Raw genomic sequence first — 24,863 nt, 5'->3', positions numbered from 1 at the left:
CAGATGGCCTTCAAGCTCCAGTCCGCATTGAGTCGGACTGGAGTGCGGATGGCCTTCAAGCTCCAGCCCGGATTCAGTCGGACTGGAGTGCGGAAGCCTTTCAAGCTCCAGCCCGCATTCAGTCGGACTGGAGTGCGGACGCCTTTCAAGCTCCAGCCCGGATTCAGTCTGACTGGAGTGCGGATGGCCTTCAAGCCCCAGTTCGCATTGAGTCGGACTGGAGTGCGGATGGCCTTCAAGCTCCAGTTCGCATTGAGTCGGACTGGAGTGCGGATGGCCTTCAAGCCCCAGTTCGCATTGAGTCGGACTGGAGTGCGGATGGCCTTCAAGCTCCAGTTCGCATTGAGTCGGACTGGAGTGCGGATGGCCTTCAAGCTCCAGTTCGCATTGAGTCGGACTGGAGTGCGGATGGCCTTCAAGCTCCAGTCCGCATTGAGTCGGACTGGAGTGCGGATGGCCTTCAAGCTCCAGCCCGGATTCAGTCGGACTGGAGTGCGGAAGCCTTTCAAGCTCCAGCCCGGATTCAGTCGGACTGGAGTGCGGAAGCCTTTCAAGCTCCAGCCCGCATTCAGTCGGACTGGAGTGCGGACGCCTTTCAAGCTCCAGCCCGGATTCAGTCGGACTGGAGTGCGGACGCCTTTCAAGCTCCAGCCCGGATTCAGTCGGACTGGAGTGCAGAAGCCTTTCAAGCTCCAGCCCGGATTCAGTCGGACTGGAGTGCGGAAGCCTTTCAAGCTCCAGCCCGGATTCAGTCGGACTGGAGTGCAGAAGCCTTTCAAGCTCCAGTCCGCATTCAGTCGGACTGGAGTGCGGACGCCTTTCAAGCTCCAGGCCGGATTCAGTCGGACTGGAGTGCGGACGCCTATCAAGCTCCAGCCTGCACCACGTCCTTATTGCATCCTTGCACAAGTATGAAGCCATTTTTAATTATCACTTTGAAGGTTTATACTTTTACTGGGTGGTTGATAAATAATATTATGGTTTCAGATGGAGCATGTCACTCTGTAGGATGTCACTGCTTGATTTATTATGTCAAATAACCTTATTTGTTTTTTATAGACATCTTTGCCATCTATGAAGTCGGCAATATGCTGGGTGAAGGGGGATTTGGAGCCGTGTATGAAGGAAGGCGTATGAAAGATGGCCTTGAGGTTTCTTTTTTTTTTTTTTTTTTTTTACAATATTCACTAGTAATTTATTATCTTCATCCTTTTAATATCTGTTGCAAGTCCTGTAGTATAGAGCAATAGACCTCTTTAAACTGTCAGATGGACCAAATATATTCTACATGTTTTTCAATTCATGTAACCTTTACATGTTTGTTGATCAATGCGTTAATTGTTTATCATTTTTACACCTTCCTCCTCTTTCCTTCGTTCATCAGGTGGCAGTGAAAATTGTCCAAAAAACAGAGGATTTGGAATATATCAGCCTTGTAAGTAGACTCTGCTTTCTACATTTTATTCCCTTTGTCACTGTTTTCAATATTTGGAAAACCACCTCCATCTAACCATCATACAAAATTGTCTTACTTTTAGCCCGGCTCTCCCAAACCTCTTCCTTTGGAGGTCGCTCTGTTAATTCTGGCAAATGAAGGCCCCAGAGTGCCCCAGATAATCCAGCTGCTGGACTGGAAGGATACTGGTGAATTCTACACCATGGTGCTGGAGCGGCCTATTCCCTGTGAGGACATGTTTCACTTTGTGACACGCCATGGAGGCCGAATTAATGAAAATTTAGCGAGGGACATAATGCGGCAAGTGACACAAGCCGCGTACATCAGCTGCCAACGTGGAGTGTTTCATAGAGACATTAAACACGAAAACCTTTTAATCAACAAAGAGTCCTTAGAAGTCAAACTCATTGACTTTGGCTGCGGCGACCTCCTTCGAAGCTCACCCTACACTACATTCATGGGTATGTATTGAAGTAGCAAATAGCACCTAATGATTTCTAGCATGCTAATGGACACCTAGGCAAAATGCTGTGGTAATGCAATTCCCATAACACAAACTCTCTTTCTTACAGGCACACGACTGTACTGCCCACCGGAATATTTGTCAAAGGGCCATTACCACGGGGAGCCAGCAACGGTTTATTCACTGGGGATGCTTTTGTACTCGATGGTTTGCGGGAAATTTCCAGGCAGCCATGACCTGGACCTGATAAATATGAACCGTTGGTTTATATTTGGCTTGTCTCAAGGTGAGATCTTTATCACGACAAAGAAACAAAACAGGCAATAGAACATCTTAATAAAACATGGCAGGGTAGATAATGCAGGATTTTTTCAGATTTCTAACCTAAGAAGTATAAGTTTAACGTAATAATGTCTCTCCTATCTTTTCGCAGATTTCTGCCAATTGATCTGCGCTCTTCTTCAGAGTGAGCCAACCCAGCGACTCGATTTGGACAAGATCCTTCTGCATAAATGGTTTGAGGTACTGAACTAAAAATATTTTGAAGATATAATCCAGCAAAAAAGTTTTTTTTTCTCCTCATGTCATTTATACTATATGTGTTTGGAACATAAGGAACATTTTCACCTCATTCTTAACATAAGAGCGGCCATTTGTAACTTGAACGTGCCTTCCAGTCTCATTCACTTCCAGTTATTTGTATAATAAACCTGATTTTTGCTGTTGTTTCAGGTCACAGATGTGGAGAAAATGTTAAAATAGTGGCCATGTTCCCTGCCACATCCAGCCCAGTTCTTGTACATATTTGTATATAAATGCAATACTGTGAATATATAGTAAAACAATTTATTGTTCAAGTTTTACTTGTTTCAAAGTTATTTGTGAAATGTTGTATTTGAATACAAATATACCATATCTTGAATAATAATAACTTTACTTTGTAACTGTACATGATATGTATATGCACCTTGACAGTTTTGTGGTTTCATGAATGGTATGATGAATAATTATTTATTCTGTTTTTCATGTTTAATATATTAGTTAAAACAAGAATCAACATATGAACAAGACTAGATAGATAGATAGATAGATAGATAGATAGATAGATAGATAGATAGATAGATAGATAGATAGATAGATAGATAGATAGATAGATAGATAGATAGATAGATAGATAGATAGATAGATAGATAGATAGATAGATAGATAGATCTATCGGTTTAAGGTCTCATCTGAAGGACAGTTCTTGTTACAGGATGGTGTCTTGCCTTGGTACAAGTTGACAAAACTGAATGTGCCCGTCCATATACGGCTTCCTTTTTATTCTTTATTGTCTCTGTAATACATTTTCAAAACATTTTATTGCAACACTACAAAGATCATAGCAAATAAAACACTGATAAACACAATAATGTTAATAGAAGAGAACAAAAATAACACATGCTGTGAATCAATCAATCAAAGATTATATTTAAAAGGATTCACCCAAAAACACATATTCGGTTGAGCTTCTGTTTGTTTATCTGTGAACAAAAGCCTAAATTAAATCTGTTCATCAATATAAAGCAATCGTTTCTCTTCAGAAAATTTGGACTAAACCACTGTATTCTTACGGATTAGTTTTACGATCTCTTTATGAACTTTTTCAAGCATCAAAGTGGTAGTTGCGAATCTGTCAATGGAGGGACTGAAAGCTTTCAGATTTCATCAAAAAGAGAACGAAAGTCTTAAAGTTTTGGAACGACATGAGTAATTAATGACGGAATTTGTCTTTTTGCTTTTGTTATTTCTTGATTGCTGTTAAAAGTATAAAGGTAGCAAACTATTTATATTTTAAAATGAGTAAAAATAGGTCTTTGTGATGCCCATTTACATTTGTGGACGTAGCCTACATTTTTTTTTCATGTATAATAACAATTATAAAAAAATCTTATGTAATAGGTACAATTATAACATATGTCATATTTGAAATACGAAATATTAATATTTTAAATTTATTTCCCACATGTGGATGACTTCTTAATGAAGAGTTTTTCTATTAAGAGTTTCAGACTTTTATCATAGTCATTTTGGCGCTGGCTTCACTCTTCCGGTGTGGTTTCCGGTTAGCTGGCGCATCTGCAGCATCCGAAGCCGCAGACGAGAATCGCCATGAACAACACGCTCATTTCTGCCTGAATTTGATTCTGTCTGATTAATATCAAATCGCATCCGTCCACCGTTCACCTGCAGGGCACCGACGGGAGCGCGCAGATGAGATGCGAAACGCGTCTGAGTGGGTTTTGCAGGAATGCTAGCGTTAGCGCCTAGCTGATTATGTATTGAATTTAAATTATTATTTTTCATCAATCAAGAGGCGAATTAATATAATTATGAGCGTTTAACTCATGAAATTCTCCAGCGTTCTGATTAATATCCGCATGTCATCCGTTTTTCTGTGAAAAGTGGGTGCTTTTTCAGGGGTTTTAATGAACTGCACAGCTGGCTGATGATGGAGAGTTTGACTTTCATCCATTCAAACAATCATTTCTCTTCACTTAACATTTGAAGGTTCACTCTTCAGCTAGGCTTGAATGTTTACATCGATTTGAGCTGGATTTAAATATTTATATCGTGATATGGGCCCGTGTCACTTGTATATACACTAGACAAACACATTAATCATATCAGGCCATCACTGATTTCTGCTGTTTATTTGAATATACTCATCTGCGATGCTTTAATTTAGTACATATACTGTTTACAATCATTTACGTGTACGTTTTTGTAGCTGTACGGTTCATTTAAGCTGTGATCAGCACTAGAGTTGCGACGTATGCAGGAGATTCATTCATCATACTGTGGTTTAGAGCTGCAACTAACGATTATTTTTTCTGTCGACTAATCTAACGATTATTTTTTTCGATTAGTCGACTAATCTAACGATTATTTTTCCAGATTAATCTTATTATTCTTTTTTACTGATTATTGTATTTCAAAGAGGGTAGTGAATTTGTATATTATTTTAACATGAAATCAATGAATGATGACAATATTAATTGTATTTCAGGAAGGGTAGTGTACATAGTATGCCATTTTATAATGAAATATATGAACAAAAGAAGCTTTTTAAACATAATATATAATGATACTATTCATCATAAAATGTATACAGAGTATACGAAATACGTATACGAAAATGCACTTGTATTTATCTGCAAAAGGTTCACATACAGGCAGGGCCGGATTAACATAAGGGCTAGGTGGGGCTGAAGCCCCAGGGCCCGAGCACGGAGGGGGCCCGTGATTGGCCGAGAAAATGATTGACAATCGATCGGGAGCACCTAAAGTTTTCCTGTTGGGCCGCTCGCAAAACCACACCACGCCCCCACAAATTAAGCGCTGTTATTTAGGCTACTGGAGTGCTGCGAGTGCATGGGAAAATCAAAAGCCAGGTGCAGGTGAAGAAACGGCGCTACCTGAATAAACCGCACGCGCATCCAGCAGTGGCAGCGCGAGAGCAGCTGGGTCGTCGCTGACAAACTCGTTCGGCGCTTTCGCCGCTCCATTGAAGTCATAACGAGCGCCAGGCAGTCGTTTTATCCATTTGAATTTGATACAAGCTCAACATCATGTGTACAGTAAAGGCTCTGTGGCGACATTGGCTGAACCAGACTGAAAAGCTCCGACCATGTCTGTATTGTTGAGGTAAATATAGACTACACGATGGCCGTAGCCAGCTATGAGGTCTCCGAGGTCCGGACCGCTGTATTTTTCCGAGGTGTAGGCTACATAGCTAATAAATGTTGTGAAATAATTGACCACCAATAGAGTGCTTTATGTACACATAAGCTGCTGCGCGAGTCACGCGACGCTTCAGTAAACGGTGTGAGATGTAAGTAGCCTATACATTATAGCCAAACTAAACATTTCATATTTCAAACAACGTTCAATGTTAAACAACGAACAGACTATCAGCCAGAGCTCAGCTTTAGGAGGGGAAGAGACAGGGCAAGAGAAGGAAACTGAGAGAAAAAGAATGAGAGAGTGATGAAATGAGGAGAGAGCAGGTATGACCAGTGTTGCCAACTCTGGCAAGACAAATAAGCAACCACAGCTTCAAAAACAAGCCCAATATTATTATATTATTTATTATCATCAATATAATTTATTATCAGTTATTTTGTTATCAATAAATGAGCCTGCAACATTTTAAACTGAAACCTCTCTGAGTTTGAAAAGCAAAAACAGATGTGATTTTACAAAAAATCATCAAATTGCAATAAAGGGCATGAAATATCCTCCAATCAGCAGTGAACAGAAGAGGTTTGGAGATGGAAAAAGTGACGTGAAGGCCAATTTAGTCGGAGTTAGTGCACACATATTAGGTGCAGAGTAGTTAACACGCACTACAAACTGTGAAAAAGACAAGCCCTGCATCTCAATCTGATACTATCTGCCCTAAATAGTATTGAAAATTACTAATGTCACATGCTATTTAGAATTGGATAGTATGCACATTGGGATGTATGCAAGCACTAAGGGAGTGCTGCAATATAGCCACATATTTATTATAAAATAATTGGGAACCATACCTACTGTTAGTATACTAGTTTTTATTTTTATTATAGCCTGTAATGATAAATATGTTATACAAATATTTTTTAAAATTAAATGAGGTGCCTGTCCTCCCTGTTTCCTCTCCATCTCTGTTCATCTCTGCTGGTGGCATTGTTTGTGGAAATGTATACGTCTATTTACGTCTACTAACTATCATTACGTGCATTTATAATGTCACATTGAATGCAATTTTTCTTCAATGAGGGGGAGAAGGAGGCGGGATGTGAGAACGAATTACTACAGCATTTGTATCATAGCACTGATTGGCTATTAGCTTTGAGAAGACAGTGTCAGTCAATGTATTGGACAAAACAGCGACCATAAATGTAAAGAAATGAAGTTGCTTGTCATATTTCCCTAACAAGCAAACACATTTTGGGTACAACTATGGGTATTGGGTACAACTATGGGTATGACAATCTACTGCCCACCTGCATGGTTTTGAAAGCTTATTATTAAAAAAAATTTAGCCTTCAAACATCTTAAAATGCACATATAACGATCAGAGAAATCAAAATTTTCTTGGGGGACCATGCCCCCAAACCCCCCAAAATACCTCAAATTTGGGACCTCACAGGTTTTAAAACTCCTTAAGGCAGTTGTATATACTCAAAAGTTGTTGCTTTTTCTGGAAACCGGTTTGCTTTGACCTCATATCTGGAGTTAATGCATTTATGCATTTAAGGCCTACTGAATATTAAAATGGAAAATTCAGACAGTATATACTCATTGTATCTCTGTGCTTTGAAGATTTAGTTTTTAAAAGATACTAATTATTTCTGTGGTAGAAAACGTTGTGGCACTAAGATCGGCTACTATGGGGGCCCTTGGGTTTGTCATAGCCCCAGGGCCCTACATGTTCTTAATCCGGGCCTGCATACAGGAGCTTTCAGCATAGTGTTAATGTATAACTAGTCGTCTATTTTGAAGATACATGTGCATAAACAACGACTAAAGCTGCCAGAAGTTTTTCCCCAACTTCAAAGACACATTTAAATGATTAAAGCTAGAGGCATATCTTAACTTTAATGTTACTGTAATCATGTAAACTACCTATATACAGCAAGTTATTATGCATATGTGTTTGGGACAGAGCGGAACCAGGTCGCATTAACAGGAGATATATGCAGCCCATAATAAATAAAAGCACGAGACGTACTGGGGTCGGAGAAGAACCCAGGAAAATGTGACCGTCTGTTGCAATACACGCGCCACGGTTCAGCTGCGCGAGAGAACACTGGCAGGGTTGCCAGGTTTACACAACAAACCCCACCCATTCGTTACTCAAAACTAGCCCAAAACAAGCCCAATCGCGTTTCGGGGAGGTTCTCTGGTAAACATCGCGTTCGGGGGGATAAATATGTGTGTTTTTTTGCTTCAACCCGCGGACATGAGACACAGCCCGCGGCAACAGTGTAGAAGTAGCCCAATTAAAAAAAGCGGACTGACTGCAGTGTGAAAGCTCCCGCTCTCCACGCGCACAGCTTCTGCTCTGCCACCGCGTGCAGTGTGAAACCGGCGTTACAGAGCGAACAAAGCACAGTTTTATTCGGCTTCTGTTTAAAGTTCTCCCACACTTTTGAATGTCGCGGTCTGGCTTTATATGATAAATGATCATTTTCACTATGCCCGGGAGGAGAAGCTGCCATTATTCTAGATCTTCTGTTCCATTCTAGAACGTAAATAATGTGCCGTCGACGCATTTCACGCACGTCGTTGCAGCCCTACTGTGGTTGACTGTTTTTGTTCTATTTCAGCAGCGAAAACAGAACCACAGCGCATCTGATATGACTGGCATAACGCTGGCTTGACGTTCGAGAGCCGCGAATTTAGGGACCGTCTCTAAAGTTACATACAAGATATACACGTGTCTAGCTTCAATAGCATTTGAAGAAAATTACTTAGTCATAAAACCAGCTGTAAAGTGTTCAACTTGGTGTCAGGTATTTTTTATATTTAATAAAATAAACTCAAATCATATGAAAATATGGATGTGCATTATTTCACCAGGAAACTGTTTGGGCTCATACACAAAATATGGTAGATTTAAATGTGTCAATATATTTACAGAGATAATATTAGATATTATATTTACACCAAATTATTATTATTTATGTGTTATGCTTTGCTATTGACGATGGCCATTATAAGGAAGGAAATCCCATAGAATAGAATCTAGCTTAAAAAAGTGCATAGAGCTGATTGATTTATTTGTTGTTTGTTGATTTTCAAATATAAAACTTGTTGAAATGTTTTAAGTGTGTGCATCTGTTCTTTTTGAACACTTTCATCTCATTTGACCAAAACCGTGATAATATTGATAACCATGATAATTTAGGTCACTAGTCGTGATGTGAAATTTCCATACCGTTTCATCCCTATTTTGTAATGTATATAATGATATAGTACATTAAAGTGTTCTAGATTTCAAAGTGTGTACGTGTCTTAACATTTCTATTTAAAAATTTTGCACCTTTTTATACCATTTTGAATACTGAAAAAACAGCTTTATAATATATTAGTAGTGTAATACTAATGCATTTCTAATGTGCTAAAAATGCTATTAAAATGTTTTTGAAGTGCATTAAAATGAATTATTAAAAATATATTTTAAATTAATTTTAAAGAAATACATTTAAATTGCACTAAATGTACTTAAAGTTGTTCCATTTTAGCACAATTTAATATATTAAAATATATTGCAAATAGCTTAAAATTGATCTTAAGCATATCTTAAAATGCACTTAATATACTTAAAGTTGTTTCAAAATAATACATTTATTATGCATTTAGTATAGTATAATTTAAATATAATAAATATGTCCAAAAAAGCACAATTTAAATATATTTCTTTTTCACCTGGGATCTGTGTTTAGCTGCAGAAATCGATTTGAATAGCTTATACAATATTAATACAAGCCTCTATATTGCATATTGTATTACAATTCAAAGTTTTCCATGCATCATCTCGGAAATAAAGTCAGCGTTATGATGTGTGTATTTTATTTCCTGATTGAACAACGTCTATTTCAGACTCTTAAAGACAGTTTCCATAGTGTTATATGAGTATAAGTATTTCATATAAGTTTTGTGTATACAATGTTGTTGAATTACACATTTATTTAATCATCATTTAAATAATTAACTGCTTCAAAATTCATGTGGTTAACGAAATCATTGTTCAAACATTTGCAGTAGCCTCCTAAAAACACTAAAGCACAACATAAATGCAGAAACACAACAGTACAATGCAATTTCAGGTTACAAGGCATAAATCTTTATTCTGATTTCAAAATGCACTCTTTGACAGTTATACATGTGGCTGAAGTGTCTCGTCCGCCCAAATTTTTTAACATTAGTTCATTCATTAACAAACTGACAATAAAAAATACTTCTAAAGCATGTATTAATCTTAGTTAAATGTAAATTTCAGCATTTAATAACACATTTTAACACTTTTTGCAACAAATTTCAATACCGTGATAATACCGTATACCGTGATAAAAGCTTCAGCAATTAATCGCAACATGAAAATTTGATACCGGCACATGCCTAATTGGATGTTATAAACACTGACAAAAACGATACAAGTTTTAGGGATGAATGGTATATATAACATTGATATAAGTAATCAACTGGATTTAGACCTACCTAATGTATTTATATAAAGCGTTCACAGGCAATTTGCTTTATGTATTTCCCTGGCGTCGAAATCAGGCTTATATAAATGTCAGGAAACATGATTCCTGGCTGTATGTCAATATCCATGGATCACTGGATATTTGGTAAGTTGTAAGGAACACTTTTATCTAGTCCAACCTTTAATTTAAAACTAAAATTTTTTTGTTTTAAACTGTTTTCGCAGTTTCCCCTATGAACTCCAGGCATGCAGCAGCTCTTTTGCCAGTCAGTCCGGCTGAAATGGGCGTGTTCCGGCGGGAAAGGGACGTCAATGCATACCCTCTATAGTTTTCCCAGGAGTCTTCCATACCCAACCAGGTACTGACCAGGCTCAACTCTGCTTAGCTTCAGTGTGCAACCATTTCATGGCAAAACATTTTCAAATCTTTATAATATTTGGAAGTCACGAGGCGTTAAACGTCTGCAATTTAATTTCAAGGGTTCATTTTTTAAATAAGTTTAGTTTTAGTTAGTTATTTGATGCTATAAAAACGGGGGGTGTGACGTCATGATTGACAGCTGAGATTGACGGCTTCTCTGAGTGAAGTTGTCACCGAGGCACAACAGACTTTTTTGGAGCTTTAGCTTTAATTTCTACATTTCCATAACTATTTATTTCACACCAACATAATGAATTGTTCTGCATCTGCGAGAGTGTGGGCAGGCTTTTGATATCGCACCTCTACTTCCTGCTCTCTACCATGCAGATTCCGGTCCCAAGATCACTACTGCGCAGACCTGGGGCCTCATTTATAAACGTTGCGTACGCACAAAAGAAGGCGTACGCCGCTCTCTACGCAATAATTGGTATTTATAAAAAGCAAACTTGACGGAAAATGTGCGGTCCTTCACGCAAGCTCTGACCCGGGCGTACGCACAAAAACGGGTGAAATGAGAAATGGCGACACCGTCGGCAGATGGAAGAAACACGTGAAAGTGTGTGAAACTGTAGACCGTTGTGTAAAAGAAATGGCTATACTGCCTCTCATAAATAACATGAAGACTTCACAAAGCAAGTCTTACAATTAACAGCCTAATCAGCCTAGTCTGGCGGAGCAGATATAGATGCAATTAGATAGACAGATATATAGATCATTAGGGATATAGATTGATAGATGTATTAATTGTCCACTGGGGAAAGTTGTTTTCATAGTAACATTTCTTCATCAGTTACGGAATCATTCATGCATATGCCTTTAGTTTTATTTTTGATAAAATAACGTCTCAACCATTTAGAAAGCTGCAAGACATTACATTTGCACTGAACTATTTCCCATTTCCACGTAGATTATAACCGACATCTGTAGCTTGTCAGATTCAATTAAATGGATGGAAATGCCCCATCAGAATGCGTAATGACGCACAATGGCTGATCTTGCGCTCTTAGAAGATGTGGCAAATGGAAGGATTCGGAGTGAACGCATCTTCAGAAAGCAAGAAGACTTGCTGGCAAACGAGGACACACTCTGGCGATGGAGCGCTAGACGCTTTTTTGCCTCGACTTTGATGTCCGACCATTTCTTTTTTATTTCGGCCATGGTCCAAGGTTGTGAGGCTACAGCATTTACGGCGTCTGCAACCTTTTGCCACTCAAGTGCCTTTTTGGCATTAGTAATGCCCACACTGTGCCCTCCAAAACCAAATTGTTCTCCTCTTTTCAACCTCGCCAACGATAACTTCTACTTCACATTGAGTGAAGTTACGTTTTTTTAAATTTCCTCTCTGTGTTTGCCATGATTTCGCAATCGATGAATATTAACTTGTGGGCGTTTCATGGACTATTTATTGGCAACTATGGGCGTGACATGAAGCCGCAAAAGCTACGCTACATTTAGAATTGATTGTGATTTATTAAGGGAAAACTGCGTAGGATCTGCGTGTGCGCGGTTTTATAAATCTGAATATTTCTGTGTGTACGCACGTCCTATGTTTCATCCGTACGCCACTTCTGACTCAAATCATACGCATAGTTTTTAAATGAGGCCCCAGGTCCCAAATCTGCGCAAGATGTCAGCGCCATATTCAGACCTCCGGAGGCTTCAATAACTTCAGCGGAAGCCAATGAAGTTGCGTTGTCCATATTTTTTTATTGCGTGAACAGGCCTTTCTTTGTAAAACACAATTTATTGTAAAAGTTTTTGTTTATTTGTTAAATTGTGTATTTTAATAAAAATATATTTTGAATAATAATAACTTTATAATTGTACATGATAGGCACTTTGTAAATGTTGTGGTTTCATATATATATATATTTTTTTTATTTTTTATACACACACACACACACACACACACACACACACACACACACACACACACACACACACACACACACACACACACACACACACACACACACACACACACACACACACACACACACACACACACACACACACACACACACACACACACACACACACACACACACACACACAGTTTATATCATGCAATTCTGACTTTATAGCAATTATATCTTGCAATGTTTTACTTTATAACACATCAAAATGATGTAAACTCACAACTGTGAAAGTTTTTTTATTTTTTATTGTGAGATGAAAAAGTTGCAATTCTAGGGAGCCCTGCACATGACATGCAAAAATAAAATTTGTAGGCTAAATCGTGCACACGATTTATAAATCAAGGGAACGAAGTAGTGAATCGTCCGCAAGATATAGCAAATCGAGGGAACTAAATAGTAAACCGTGCACATGATTTATAAATAGAGGGAACGATAGTAGGTCTACATTGTGTGCACAATTTACTTTTTTTTCTTGCACGTCATGTACAATTCAGTGGCAGAAACAAGCTTCCATTGTTTATTTCCATGACTTTACTATACAATCTGTTTTAATATTATTTTTTTTAATCATACATTCAGACAAATGAACGAGAGCAGTGTCAGTATCATAGAAAAAAAATATTAGAACTATTTTAATGTTTTGTTTAACTATTTAAAAATAAAAATATTAGTCAAGGACAAAGCTGATTAAAAACAAAGAAACCCATAACCGTAATAGAACCACATGTTCTACTCACCCTCAAGTTGTTCCAAACCTGTATGAGTTTCTTTGTTCTGCTGAACACAAAAGATGATATTTTGAAGAATGTTTGTAACCAAGCAGATAGAGCAACCTTTGACTACCATAGTAGGGGAAAACATATTTTGTGTTCAGCAGAACAAAGAAACTCACACAGGTTTGGAACAACTTAAGGGGAGTAAATGATGACAATTTTCATTTTTGGGTGAACTATCCCTTTAATGCACATCTATTTTGACATCAGATTTTTTTTGTCCCACCCAATGCTGGTTATCACCATGTCAATCAATACAATTTTGGATTCAATCCTGTACTTAAAAAAAGTTAGTCATTACTAAAACTTTGCTGTGTGTATACTTAGCAACATGAAAAATAACAAATATATATGTCAATCACAGAGTTTTTGTTGTTGTTGTTGTTGCTGCACGATTCGTCCGCGCAATGTGCTAAATCGTGCGGACGATTTACTACTTCGTTCCCTCGACTTGCTAAACCGTCCACACGATTACTAATTTGTTCCATCGACTTATAAATCGTGTGCACTATTTAGCCCAACTTAGGTTTTTCCTGCATGTCATGTGCAGGGCATGTAGAAAATAGCCTAATGACAGTGTACACTGTTATATTGACAACGTATTATGTATTGCAAGTTTTGCAGGTAAGCCAATATGTAGCAAATCCAGGCATCGTTGGAATGTATTGAGGATTAATACATCTTTGGATTCTAATAGTGACATCACCATGACTTGAGGATATTAGTGACTGAAATTCTTATCACAACTCACAACTGCTTCTAACAACTACAACTACTTATAACAACTACAACTTCTTCTTACAACTACAACTACTTCTAACAACTACTTCTAACAACTATTTCTTACAACTACAACTACTTCTAACAACTACTTCTAACAACTACTTCTAACAACTATTTCTTACAACTACAACTACTTCTAACAACTACTTCTAACAACTACTTCTTACTACTACTTCTAACAACTATTTCTTACAACTACTTCTAACAACTACTTCTTACAACTACTTCTAACAACTACTCTTTACAACTACTGCACTTCTTGGTTTTTTGAAAATTTGAATTTAGCTACAGAATAGCAGCGAAAATGGGACAGCTAAATTCTTTTTACAAGAAAGCCGAAAAATATGATGCAGCCGTGCCAGGGTCTAGCAGAACATCTGATAGTAAGTTACATGACCATGTTATGCGAATATGAAATGCATTTGTTTGTTCTGTCCAGGGCTCTACACTTACTTATTAGTTTAAAACACACAAACATGTTTATTAATTCATTAGTGTGTCAAAATATAAAATACATTTGAAATTCAAAAAAGCTCACAATTTCATGCATAACCATTTTAATTCAGTTCAAAATATATTACATTGCGTGTCTGAGCCCTAGTGGAAAAAAAATAATATGACATGATATTTCATATATATGGAGCAAATGAGCATTTCCACTGGGTCTTAAAGTCAGTGCATTCAGATCATTCACATGTAGACATATACAATTATTTTTTGGTAAAGTGTTAGCATTTTTGGTTTGAATTTTGAGCATTTTTATAAAGTATTAATTTATCAATTGTGAGGCAGATAATGGTTATAATAGATAATGGTACTTTTTATATTGACAAATTATTTGGAAATCACAGAAAATAGCTTACTTCCGCATTGAAAATAAGATGGATAGATGAATCATTTAATAATTTATATCATAGCTGTAGTAATATGAGTAGGCACTAAAAAGTCATATTTCATTTATTCATAATAATTGTGGTTGATGTCATTCTTTTTTAGATCAGATTGACACTGTAAAAGTCCCACTGGATGTGAAGAGAAAACCTGGTAAAAAACACACCCAGAAGACCAAAACAGACCAGAGTGCAGATGCAGCCGTGCCAGAGTCTAGCAGAACATCTGATGGTAAGTTACATGTTATGAGAATATGAAATGCATTTCTTCTGTCCATGGCTCTACACTTACTTATTAGTTTTGGACACTTGTAAAAAAAAAATATATATATAGCTCTGGAAAAAAATGAAGAGATCACTTAACATTGATTTCTCTTAATTGTTTCCAGAGCTGAATATATAAAATAAAGTCAAGCACACTATCTAAGTAACTTAAGTATCAAAAAATGCTTCATTTGCAGCGTTTCTGTCCCATGACCTTCATCATTGTTTGTTCGGTCCATAGCTCTACACTTATTTTTTAGTTTAGGACATTGTAAAAAATAAAAATAGGGCAATATCAAAAAAATTAGGGACACATTAATGAGTCAAAATACAAATTAGATTTGAACAAAGAGACATTGAAAATCTGAACTGAATTAATCAAATGTTAAGCATTAATGTACATAATGTGAATTTTTTTTTGTTAACCCTTGATTTGTCCCTCGCACTTTGTAACAAATCCTTCACCCGCTAGTCAAAATGATTTTGTCCAGAAAGCTTCTTTCATTTCATTTTAATAATATTTTTTTCTATTTTTTTAATGCATTTTTCTGTTCATATTTTTTGTTCTTTTTTTATTTTATTTACCTTTAAATTACTAGATTTTATTGATACATAAAAAGTAAAACTAAAATATTTAAGCACATTTTTCACATTATTTCAATTTACATTCAAAATAACTCACAATTTCCTGCATAACCCTTTTAATTTAGTTCAAAATATATTACATTGGGTGTCTGAGCTCTTGTGGAAAAATAATATGACAGGATATTTCATGCCTTATAGCTCTATATGGAGCAAATGAGCTGTTCCGCTGGGTCCTAAAGTCAGTGCATTCAGTTCATACACATGTAGACATATACAATTATTTTTTGGTAAAGTGTTAGCATTTTTGGTTTGAATATTGAGCATTTTTATAAAGCATTAATTTATCATTTGTGATCAGATGTCACTTATAATTATTTACCAATATTGACAAATTAATTGGAAGTCACAGAAACCAAGAAACCCATAACAGTAATAGAACATGTGGCAGGTTTATTAGTCTGCATTTACATTTAATGCACATCTATTTTAGCAAAACCAGGCATCCTTGGAATACAATAGAATCTTTGGATTCTAATAGTGACATCACAATGACTTGAGGATATTAGTGCCTGCAATTCTTATCACAACTCACAACTGCTTCTAACAACTACAACTACTTACAACTACAACTACTTACAACTACAACTACTTACAACTACAACTACTTACAACTACAACTACTTCTTACAACTACTTCTAACAACTGCTTACAACTACAACTACTTCTTACAACTACTTCTAACAACTGCTTCTTACAACTACAACTACTTCTAACAACTAACGTTACTTCTTACAACTACTTCTAACAACTACTTCTTACAACTACAACTACTTCTTACAACTACTTCTAACAACTACTTCTTACAACTACTTCTTACAACTACTTCTAACAACTACTTCTTACAACTACTTCTTACAACTACTTCTAACAACTAACGTTACTTCTTACAACTACTGCACGTCTTGGTATTTTGAAAATTTGAATTTAGCTACAGAATAGCAACGAAAATGGGACAGCTAAATTCTTTTTACAAGAAAGCCGAAAAATATGATGCAGCCGTGCCAGGGTCTAGCAGAACATCTGATAGTAAGTTACATGACCATGTTATGCGAATATGAAATGCATTTGTTTGTTTTGTCCAGGGCTCTACACTTACTTATTAGTTTAAAACACACAAACATGTTTATTAATTCATAAGTGTGTCAAAATATAAAATACATTTGAAATTCAAAAAAGCTCACAATTTCATGCATAACCATTTTAATTCAGTTCAAAATATATTACATTGCGTGTCTGAGCCCTAGTGGAAAAAAAATAATATGACATGATATTTCATATATATGGAGCAAATGAGCATTTCCACTGGGTCCTAAGTCAGTGCATTCAGATCATTCACATGTAGACATATACAATTATTTTTTGGTAAAGTGTTAGCATTTTTGGTTTGAATTTTGAGCATTTTTATAAAGTATTAATTTATCATTTGTGAGGCAGATAATGGTTATAATAGATAATGGTACTTTTTATATTGACAAATTATTTGGAAATCACAGAAAATAGCTTACTTCCGCATTGAAAATAAGATGGATAGATGAATCATTTAATAATTTATAGCTATCATAGCTGTAGTAATATGAGTAGGCACTAAAAAGTCATATTTCATTTATTCATAATAATTGTGGTTGATGTCATTCTTTTTTAGATCAGATTGACACTGTAAAAGTCCCACTGGATGTGAAGAGAAAACCTGGTAAAAAACACACCCAGAAGACCAAAACAGACCAGAGTGCAGATGCAGCCGTGCCAGAGTCTAGCAGAACATCTGATGGTAAGTTACATGTTATGAGAATATGAAATGCATTTCTTCTGTCCATGGCTCTACACTTACTTATTAGTTTTGGACACTTGTAAAAAAAAATATATATATAGCTCTGGAAAAAAATGAAGAGATCACTTAACATTGATTTCTCTTAATTGTTTCCAGAGCTGAATATATAAAATAAAGTCAAGCACACTATCTAAGTAACTTAAGTATCAAAAAATGCTTCATTTGCAGCGTTTCTGTCCCATGACCTTCATCATTGTTTGTTCGGTCCATAGCTCTACACTTATTTTTTAGTTTAGGACATTGTAAAAAATAAAAATAGGGCAATATCAAAAAAATTAGGGACACATTAATGAGTCAAAATACAAATTAGATTTGAAAAAAGAGACATTGAAAATCTGAACTGAATTAATCAAATGTTAAGCATTAATGTACATAATGTGAATTTTTTTTTGTTAACCCTTGATTTGTCCCTCGCACTTTGTAACAAATCCTTCACCCGCTAGTCAAAATGATTTTGTCCAGAAAGCTTCTTTCATTTCATTTTAATAATATTTTTTTCTATTTTTTTAATGCATTTTTCTGTTCATATTTTTTGTTCTTTTTTTATTTTATTTACCTTTAAATTACTAGATTTTATTGATACATAAAAAGTAAAACTAAAATATTTAAGCACATTTTTCACATTATTTCAATTTACATTCAAAATAACTCACAATTTCCTGCATAACCCTTTTAATTTAGTTCAAAATATATTACATTGGGTGTCTGAGCTCTTGTGGAAAAATAATATGACAGGATATTTCATGCCTTATAGCTCTATATGGAGCAAATGAGCTGTTCCGCTGGGTCCTAAAGTCAGTGCATTCAGTTCATACACATGTAGACATATACAATTATTTTTTGGTAAAGTGTTAGCATTTTTGGTTTGAATATTGAGCATTTTTATAAAGCATTAATTTATCATTTGTGATCAGATGTCACTTATAATTATTTACCAATATTGACAAATGAATTGGAAGTCACAGAAACCAAGAAACCCATAACAGTAATAGAACATGTGGCAGGTTTATTAGTCTGCATTTACATTTAATGCACATCTATTTTAGCAAAACCAGGCATCCTTGGAATACAATAGAATCTTTGGATTCTAATAGTGACATCACAATGATTTGAGGATATTAGTGCCTGCAATTCTTATCACAACTCACAACTGCTTCTAACAACTACAACTACTTCTAACAACTGCTTCTTACAACTACAACTACTTCTTACAACTACTTCTAACAACTGCTTCTTACAACTACAACTACTTCTTACAACTACTTCTTACAACTACTTCTAACAACTACTTCTTACAACTACTTCTAACAACTACTTCTTACAACTACTTCTTACAACTACTTCTAACAACTACTTCTTACAACTACTGCACGTCTTGGTATTTTGAAAATTTGAATTTAGCTACAGAATAGCAACGAAAATGGGACAGCTAAATTCTTTTTACAAGAAAGCCGAAAAATATGATGCAGCCGTGCCAGGGTCTAGCAGAACATCTGATAGTAAGTTACATGACCATGTTACGAGAATATGAAATGCATTTGTTTGTTCTGTTCAGGGCTCTACACTTACTTATTAGTTTAAAACACACAAACATGTTTATTAATTAATTAGTGTGTCAAAATTTTAAATACATTTGAAATTCAAAATAACTCACAATTTCATGCATAACCCTTTTAATTCAGTTAAAAATATATTACATTGGGTGTCTGAGCTCTTGTGGAAAAAAACATTTTTGGTTTGAATTTTTAGCCACAGAAAATAGCTTACTTCCGCATTGAAAAATAAGATGGATAGAAGAATCATTTCATAATTTATAGCTCATAAGTCATATTTCATCTATTCATAATCATTTTGGTTCATGTCATTCTTTTTTTAGATCAAATTGACTGTGTAAAAGTCCCTCTCCAACACCATCTGGCTTCCAATGTGGATGTGGCGAAAGGAAGAGTGGTGGAGAAGAAATCTAAGAAGACAAAGAGGGCTTGGTCGGCACTTTTTTGTAAAAGTCCTGATAAAAAACACACCCAGAAAACTAGCAAGGCTGAGGGTGATCAAAAAGAACAGAGTGCTGATGCCGCCGTGCCACAGCCTAGCAGGACATCTGAAAGTAAGTTACATGACCATGTTGTGAGAATATGAAATGCATTTGTTCTGTCCATGGCTCTACACTTACTTATTAGTTTAAAACACACAAAAATGTTTAATAATTCATTAATGTGTCAAAATATAAAATACTTTTGAACGAGGAGGCATTGAAAATCTAAACTGAATTAATCATCTTTTAAGCATTAAAGTATACATTACTTCCGCATTGAAAAACAAGGTGGATAGAAGAATCACTTCATAATTTATAGCTATCATAATATGAGTAGGCACTAATAAGTAATTATTTATTTATATTTATATATTATAATTATTATTATAATTTCATTTATTCATAATAATTTTGATTGATGTCATTCATTTTTAGATCAGATTTCCAGATTTCCAGACCCACTCCAACACCATCCCGCTTCTGATGTGGAAGTGACGAAAGGAGAAAAAAAGGAGGAAAAATGTAAAAAGAAAAGGTTTTGGATGGTACTTTTTGGTCACAGGAGACCTAAGGAGTCGGAATGGAGTGCGGATGCCCTGCAAGCTACAGTCCGCATTGAGTCGGACTGGAGTGCAGATGGCCTTCAAGCTCCAGTCCGCATTGAGTCGGACTGGAGTGCGGATGGCCTTCAAGCTCCAGCCCGGATTCAGTCGGACTGGAGTGCGGAAGCCTTTCAAGCTCCAGCCCGCATTCAGTCTGACTGGAGTGCGGATGGCCTTCAAGCCCCAGTTCGCATTGAGTCGGACTGGAGTGCGGATGGCCTTCAAGCTCCAGTTCGCATTGAGTCGGACTGGAGTGCGGATGGCCTTCAAGCCCCAGTTCGCATTGAGTCGGACTGGAGTGCGGATGGCCTTCAAGCTCCAGTTCGCATTGAGTCGGACTGGAGTGCGGATGGCCTTCAAGCCCCAGTTCGCATTGAGTCGGACTGGAGTGCGGATGGCCTTCAAGCTCCAGTTCGCATTGAGTCGGACTGGAGTGCGGATGGCCTTCAAGCTCCAGTTCGCATTGAGTCGGACTGGAGTGCGGATGGCCTTCAAGCTCCAGTCCGCATTGAGTCGGACTGGAGTGCGGATGGCCTTCAAGCTCCAGCCCGGATTCAGTCGGACTGGAGTGCGGAAGCCTTTCAAGCTCCAGCCCGGATTCAGTCGGACTGGAGTGCGGAAGCCTTTCAAGCTCCAGCCCGCATTCAGTCGGACTGGAGTGCGGACGCCTTTCAAGCTCCAGCCCGGATTCAGTCGGACTGGAGTGCGGACGCCTTTCAAGCTCCAGCCCGGATTCAGTCGGACTGGAGTGCAGAAGCCTTTCAAGCTCCAGCCCGGATTCAGTCGGACTGGAGTGCGGAAGCCTTTCAAGCTCCAGCCCGGATTCAGTCGGACTGGAGTGCAGAAGCCTTTCAAGCTCCAGTCCGCATTCAGTCGGACTGGAGTGCGGACGCCTTTCAAGCTCCAGGCCGGATTCAGTCGGACTGGAGTGCGGACGCCTATCAAGCTCCAGCCTGCACCACGTCCTTATTGCATCCTTGCACAAGTATGAAGCCATTTTTAATTATCACTTTGAAGGTTTATACTTTTACTGGGTGGTTGATAAATAATATTATGGTTTCAGATGGAGCATGTCACTCTGTAGGATGTCACTGCTTGATTTATTATGTCAAATAACCTTATTTGTTTTTTATAGACATCTTTGCCATCTATGAAGTCGGCAATATGCTGGGTGAAGGGGGATTTGGAGCCGTGTATGAAGGAAGGCGTATGAAAGATGGCCTTGAGGTTTCTTTTTTTTTTTTTTTTTTTTTACAATATTCACTAGTAATTTATTATCTTCTTCCTTTTAATATCTGTTGCAAGTCCTGTAGTATAGAGCAATAGACCTCTTTAAACTGTCAGATGGACCAAATATATTCTACATGTTTTTCAATTCATGTAACCTTTACATGTTTGTTGATCAATGCGTTAATTGTTTATCATTTTTACACCTTCCTCCTCTTTCCTTCGTTCATCAGGTGGCAGTGAAAATTGTCCAAAAAACAGAGGATTTGGAATATATCAGCCTTGTAAATAGACTCTGCTTTCTACATTTTATTCCCTTTGTCACTGTTTTCAATATTTGGAAAACCACCTCCATCTAACCATCATACAAAATTGTCTTACTTTTAGCCCGGCTCTCCCAAACCTCTTCCTTTGGAGGTCGCTCTGTTAATTCTGGCAAATGAAGGCCCCAGAGTGCCCCAGATAATCCAGCTGCTGGACTGGAAGGATACTGGTGAATTCTACACCATGGTGCTGGAGCGGCCTATTCCCTGTGAGGACATGTTTCACTTTGTGACACGCCATGGAGGCCGAATTAATGAAAATTTAGCGAGGGAAATAATGCGGCAAGTGACACAAGCCGCGTACATCAGCTGCCAACGTGGAGTGTTTCATAGAGACATTAAACACGAAAACCTTTTAATCAACAAAGAGTCCTTAGAAGTCAAACTCATTGACTTTGGCTGCGGCGACCTCCTTCGAAGCTCACCCTACACTACATTCATGGGTATGTATTGAAGTAGCAAATAGCACCTAATGATTTCTAGCATGCTAATGGACACCTAGGCAAAATGCTGTGGTAATGCAATTCCCATAACACAAACTCTCTTTCTTACAGGCACACGACTGTACTGCCCACCGGAATATTTGTCAAAGGGCCATTACCACGGGGAGCCAGCAACGGTTTATTCACTGGGGATGCTTTTGTACTCGATGGTTTGCGGGAAATTTCCAGGCAGCCATGACCTGGACCTGATAAATATGAACCGTTGGTTTATATTTGGCTTGTCTCAAGGTGAGATCTTTATCACGACAAAGAAACAAAACAGACAATAGAACGTCTTAATAAAACATGGCAGGGTAGATAATGCAGGATTTTTTCAGATTTCTAACCTAAGAAGTATAAGTTTAACGTAATAATGTCTCTCCTATCTTTTCGCAGATTTCTGCCAATTGATCTGCGCTCTTCTTCAGAGTGAGCCAACCCAGCGACTCGATTTGGACAAGATCCTTCTGCATAAATGGTTTGAGGTACTGAACTAAAAATATTTTGAAGATATATTACCCAGCAAAAAAGTTTTTTTTTCTCCTCATGTCATTTATACTATATGTGTTTGGAACATAAGGAACATTTTCACCTCATTCTTAACATAAGAGCGGCCATTTGTAACTTGAACGTGCCTTCCAGTCTCATTCACTTCCAGTTATTTGTATAATAAACCTGATTTTTGCTGTTGTTTCAGGTCACAGATGTGGAGAAAATGTTAAAATAGTGGCCATGTTCCCTGCCACATCCAGCCCAGTTCTTGTACATATTTGTATATATATGCAATACTGTGAATATATAGTAAAACAATTTATTGTTCAAGTTTTACTTGTTTCAAAGTTATTTGTGAAATGTTGTATTTGAATACAAATACCATATCTTGAATAATAATAACTTTACTTTGTAACTGTACATGATATGTATATGCACCTTGACAGTTTTGTGGTTTCATGAATGGTATGATGAATAATTATTTATTCTGTTTTTCATGTTTAATATATTAGTTAAAACAAGAATCAACATATGAACAAGACTACATTATGATAGATAGATAGATAGATAGATAGATAGATAGATAGATAGATAGATAGATAGATAGATAGATAGATAGATAGATAGATAGATAGATAGATAGATAGATAGATAGATAGATAGATAGATAGATAGATAGATCTATCGGTTTAAGGTCTCATCTGAAGGACAGTTCTTGTTACAGGATGGTGTCTTGCCTTGGTACAAGTTGACAAAACTGAATGTGCCCGTCCATATACGGCTTCCTTTTTATTCTTTATTGTCTCTGTAATACATTTTCAAAACATTTTATTGCAACACTACAAAGATCATAGCAAATAAAACACTGATAAACACAATAATGTTAATAGAAGAGAACAAAAATAACACATGCTGTGAATCAATCAATCAAAGATTATATTTAAAAGGATTCACCCAAAAACACATATTCGGTTGAGCTTCTGTTTGTTTATCTGTGAACAAAAGCCTAAATTAAATCTGTTCATCAATATAAAGCAATCGTTTCTCTTCAGAAAATTTGGACTAAACCACTGTATTCTTACGGATTAGTTTTACGATCTCTTTATGAACTTTTTCAAGCATCAAAGTGGTAGTTGCGAATCTGTCAATGGAGGGACTGAAAGCTTTCAGATTTCATCAAAAAGAGAACGAAAGTCTTAAAGTTTTGGAACGACATGAGTAATTAATGACGGAATTTGTCTTTTTGCTTTTGTTATTTCTTGATTGCTGTTAAAAGTATAAAGGTAGCAAACTATTTATATTTTAAAATGAGTAAAAATAGGTCTTTGTGATGCCCATTTACATTTGTGGACGTAGCCTACATTTTTTTTTTCATGTATAATAACAATTATAAAAAAATCTTATGTAATAGGTACAATTATAACATATGTCATATTTGAAATACGAAATAATAAAATTTTAAATTTATTTCCCACATGTGGATGACTTCTTAATGAAGAGTTTTTCTATTAAGAGTTTCAGACTTTTATCATAGTCATTTTGGCGCTGGCTTCACTCTTCCGGTGTGGTTTCCGGTTAGCTGGCGCATCTGCAGCATCCGAAGCCGCAGACGAGAATCGCCATGAACAACACGCTCATTTCTGCCTGAATTTGATTCTGTCTGATTAATATCAAATCGTATCCGTCCACCGTTCACCTGCAGGGCACCGACGGGAGCGCGCAGATGAGATGCGAAACGCGTCTGAGTGGGTTTTGCAGGAATGCTAGCGTTAGCGCCTAGCTGATTATGTATTGAATTTAAATTATTATTTTTCATCAATCAAGAGGCGAATTAATATAATTATGAGCGTTTAACTCATGAAATTCTCCAGCGTTCTGATTAATATCCGCATGTCATCCGTTTTTCTGTGAAAAGTGGGTGCTTTTTCAGGGGTTTTAATGAACTGCACAGCTGGCTGATGATGGAGAGTTTGACTTTCATCCATTCAAACAATCATTTCTCTTCACTTAACATTTGAAG

General features: G+C 36.8%; 1 protein-coding gene across 1 annotated transcript; it reads left to right on the top strand.

Moving 5' to 3' along the window:
• Positions 1–10,396: 10,396 nt before the first annotated feature.
• On the top strand, positions 10,397–23,171 carry LOC307118715 (uncharacterized protein). Its single transcript, XM_079804436.1, has 11 exons — positions 10,397–10,517; positions 15,051–15,176; positions 17,497–17,622; positions 19,559–19,789; positions 20,153–21,304; positions 21,455–21,546; positions 21,780–21,830; positions 21,934–22,312; positions 22,424–22,600; positions 22,748–22,836; positions 23,049–23,171. The coding sequence occupies exons 5-11, from the start codon at positions 20,260–20,262 to the stop codon at positions 23,076–23,078; spliced, it is 1,863 nt and encodes a 620-aa protein (XP_079660562.1). The 5' UTR covers positions 10,397–10,517; positions 15,051–15,176; positions 17,497–17,622; positions 19,559–19,789; positions 20,153–20,259; the 3' UTR covers positions 23,079–23,171.
• The last annotated feature ends 1,692 nt before the right edge of the window (positions 23,172–24,863 follow it).

The sequence above is a fragment of the Gobio gobio genome (assembly GCF_949357685.1).
Source record: "Gobio gobio genome assembly, chromosome: 22".
NCBI lineage: Eukaryota > Metazoa > Chordata > Actinopteri > Cypriniformes > Gobionidae > Gobio > Gobio gobio.
The sequence above is the reverse complement of the archived record's forward strand: the minus strand, read 5'-3'. Positions and strand labels throughout refer to the sequence as shown.

Coding starts and splice junctions, on each gene's coding strand:
- LOC307118715 (XM_079804436.1), top strand. CDS start 20,260: ATGGTACTTTTTGGTCACAGGAGACCTAAGGAGTCGGAATGGAGTGCG. Junction 21,305..21,454: donor CTTATTGCATCCTTGCACAA/GTATGAAGCCAT, acceptor TGTTTTTTATAG/ACATCTTTGCCATCTATGAA. Junction 21,831..21,933: donor ATTTGGAATATATCAGCCTT/GTAAATAGACTC, acceptor TCTTACTTTTAG/CCCGGCTCTCCCAAACCTCT.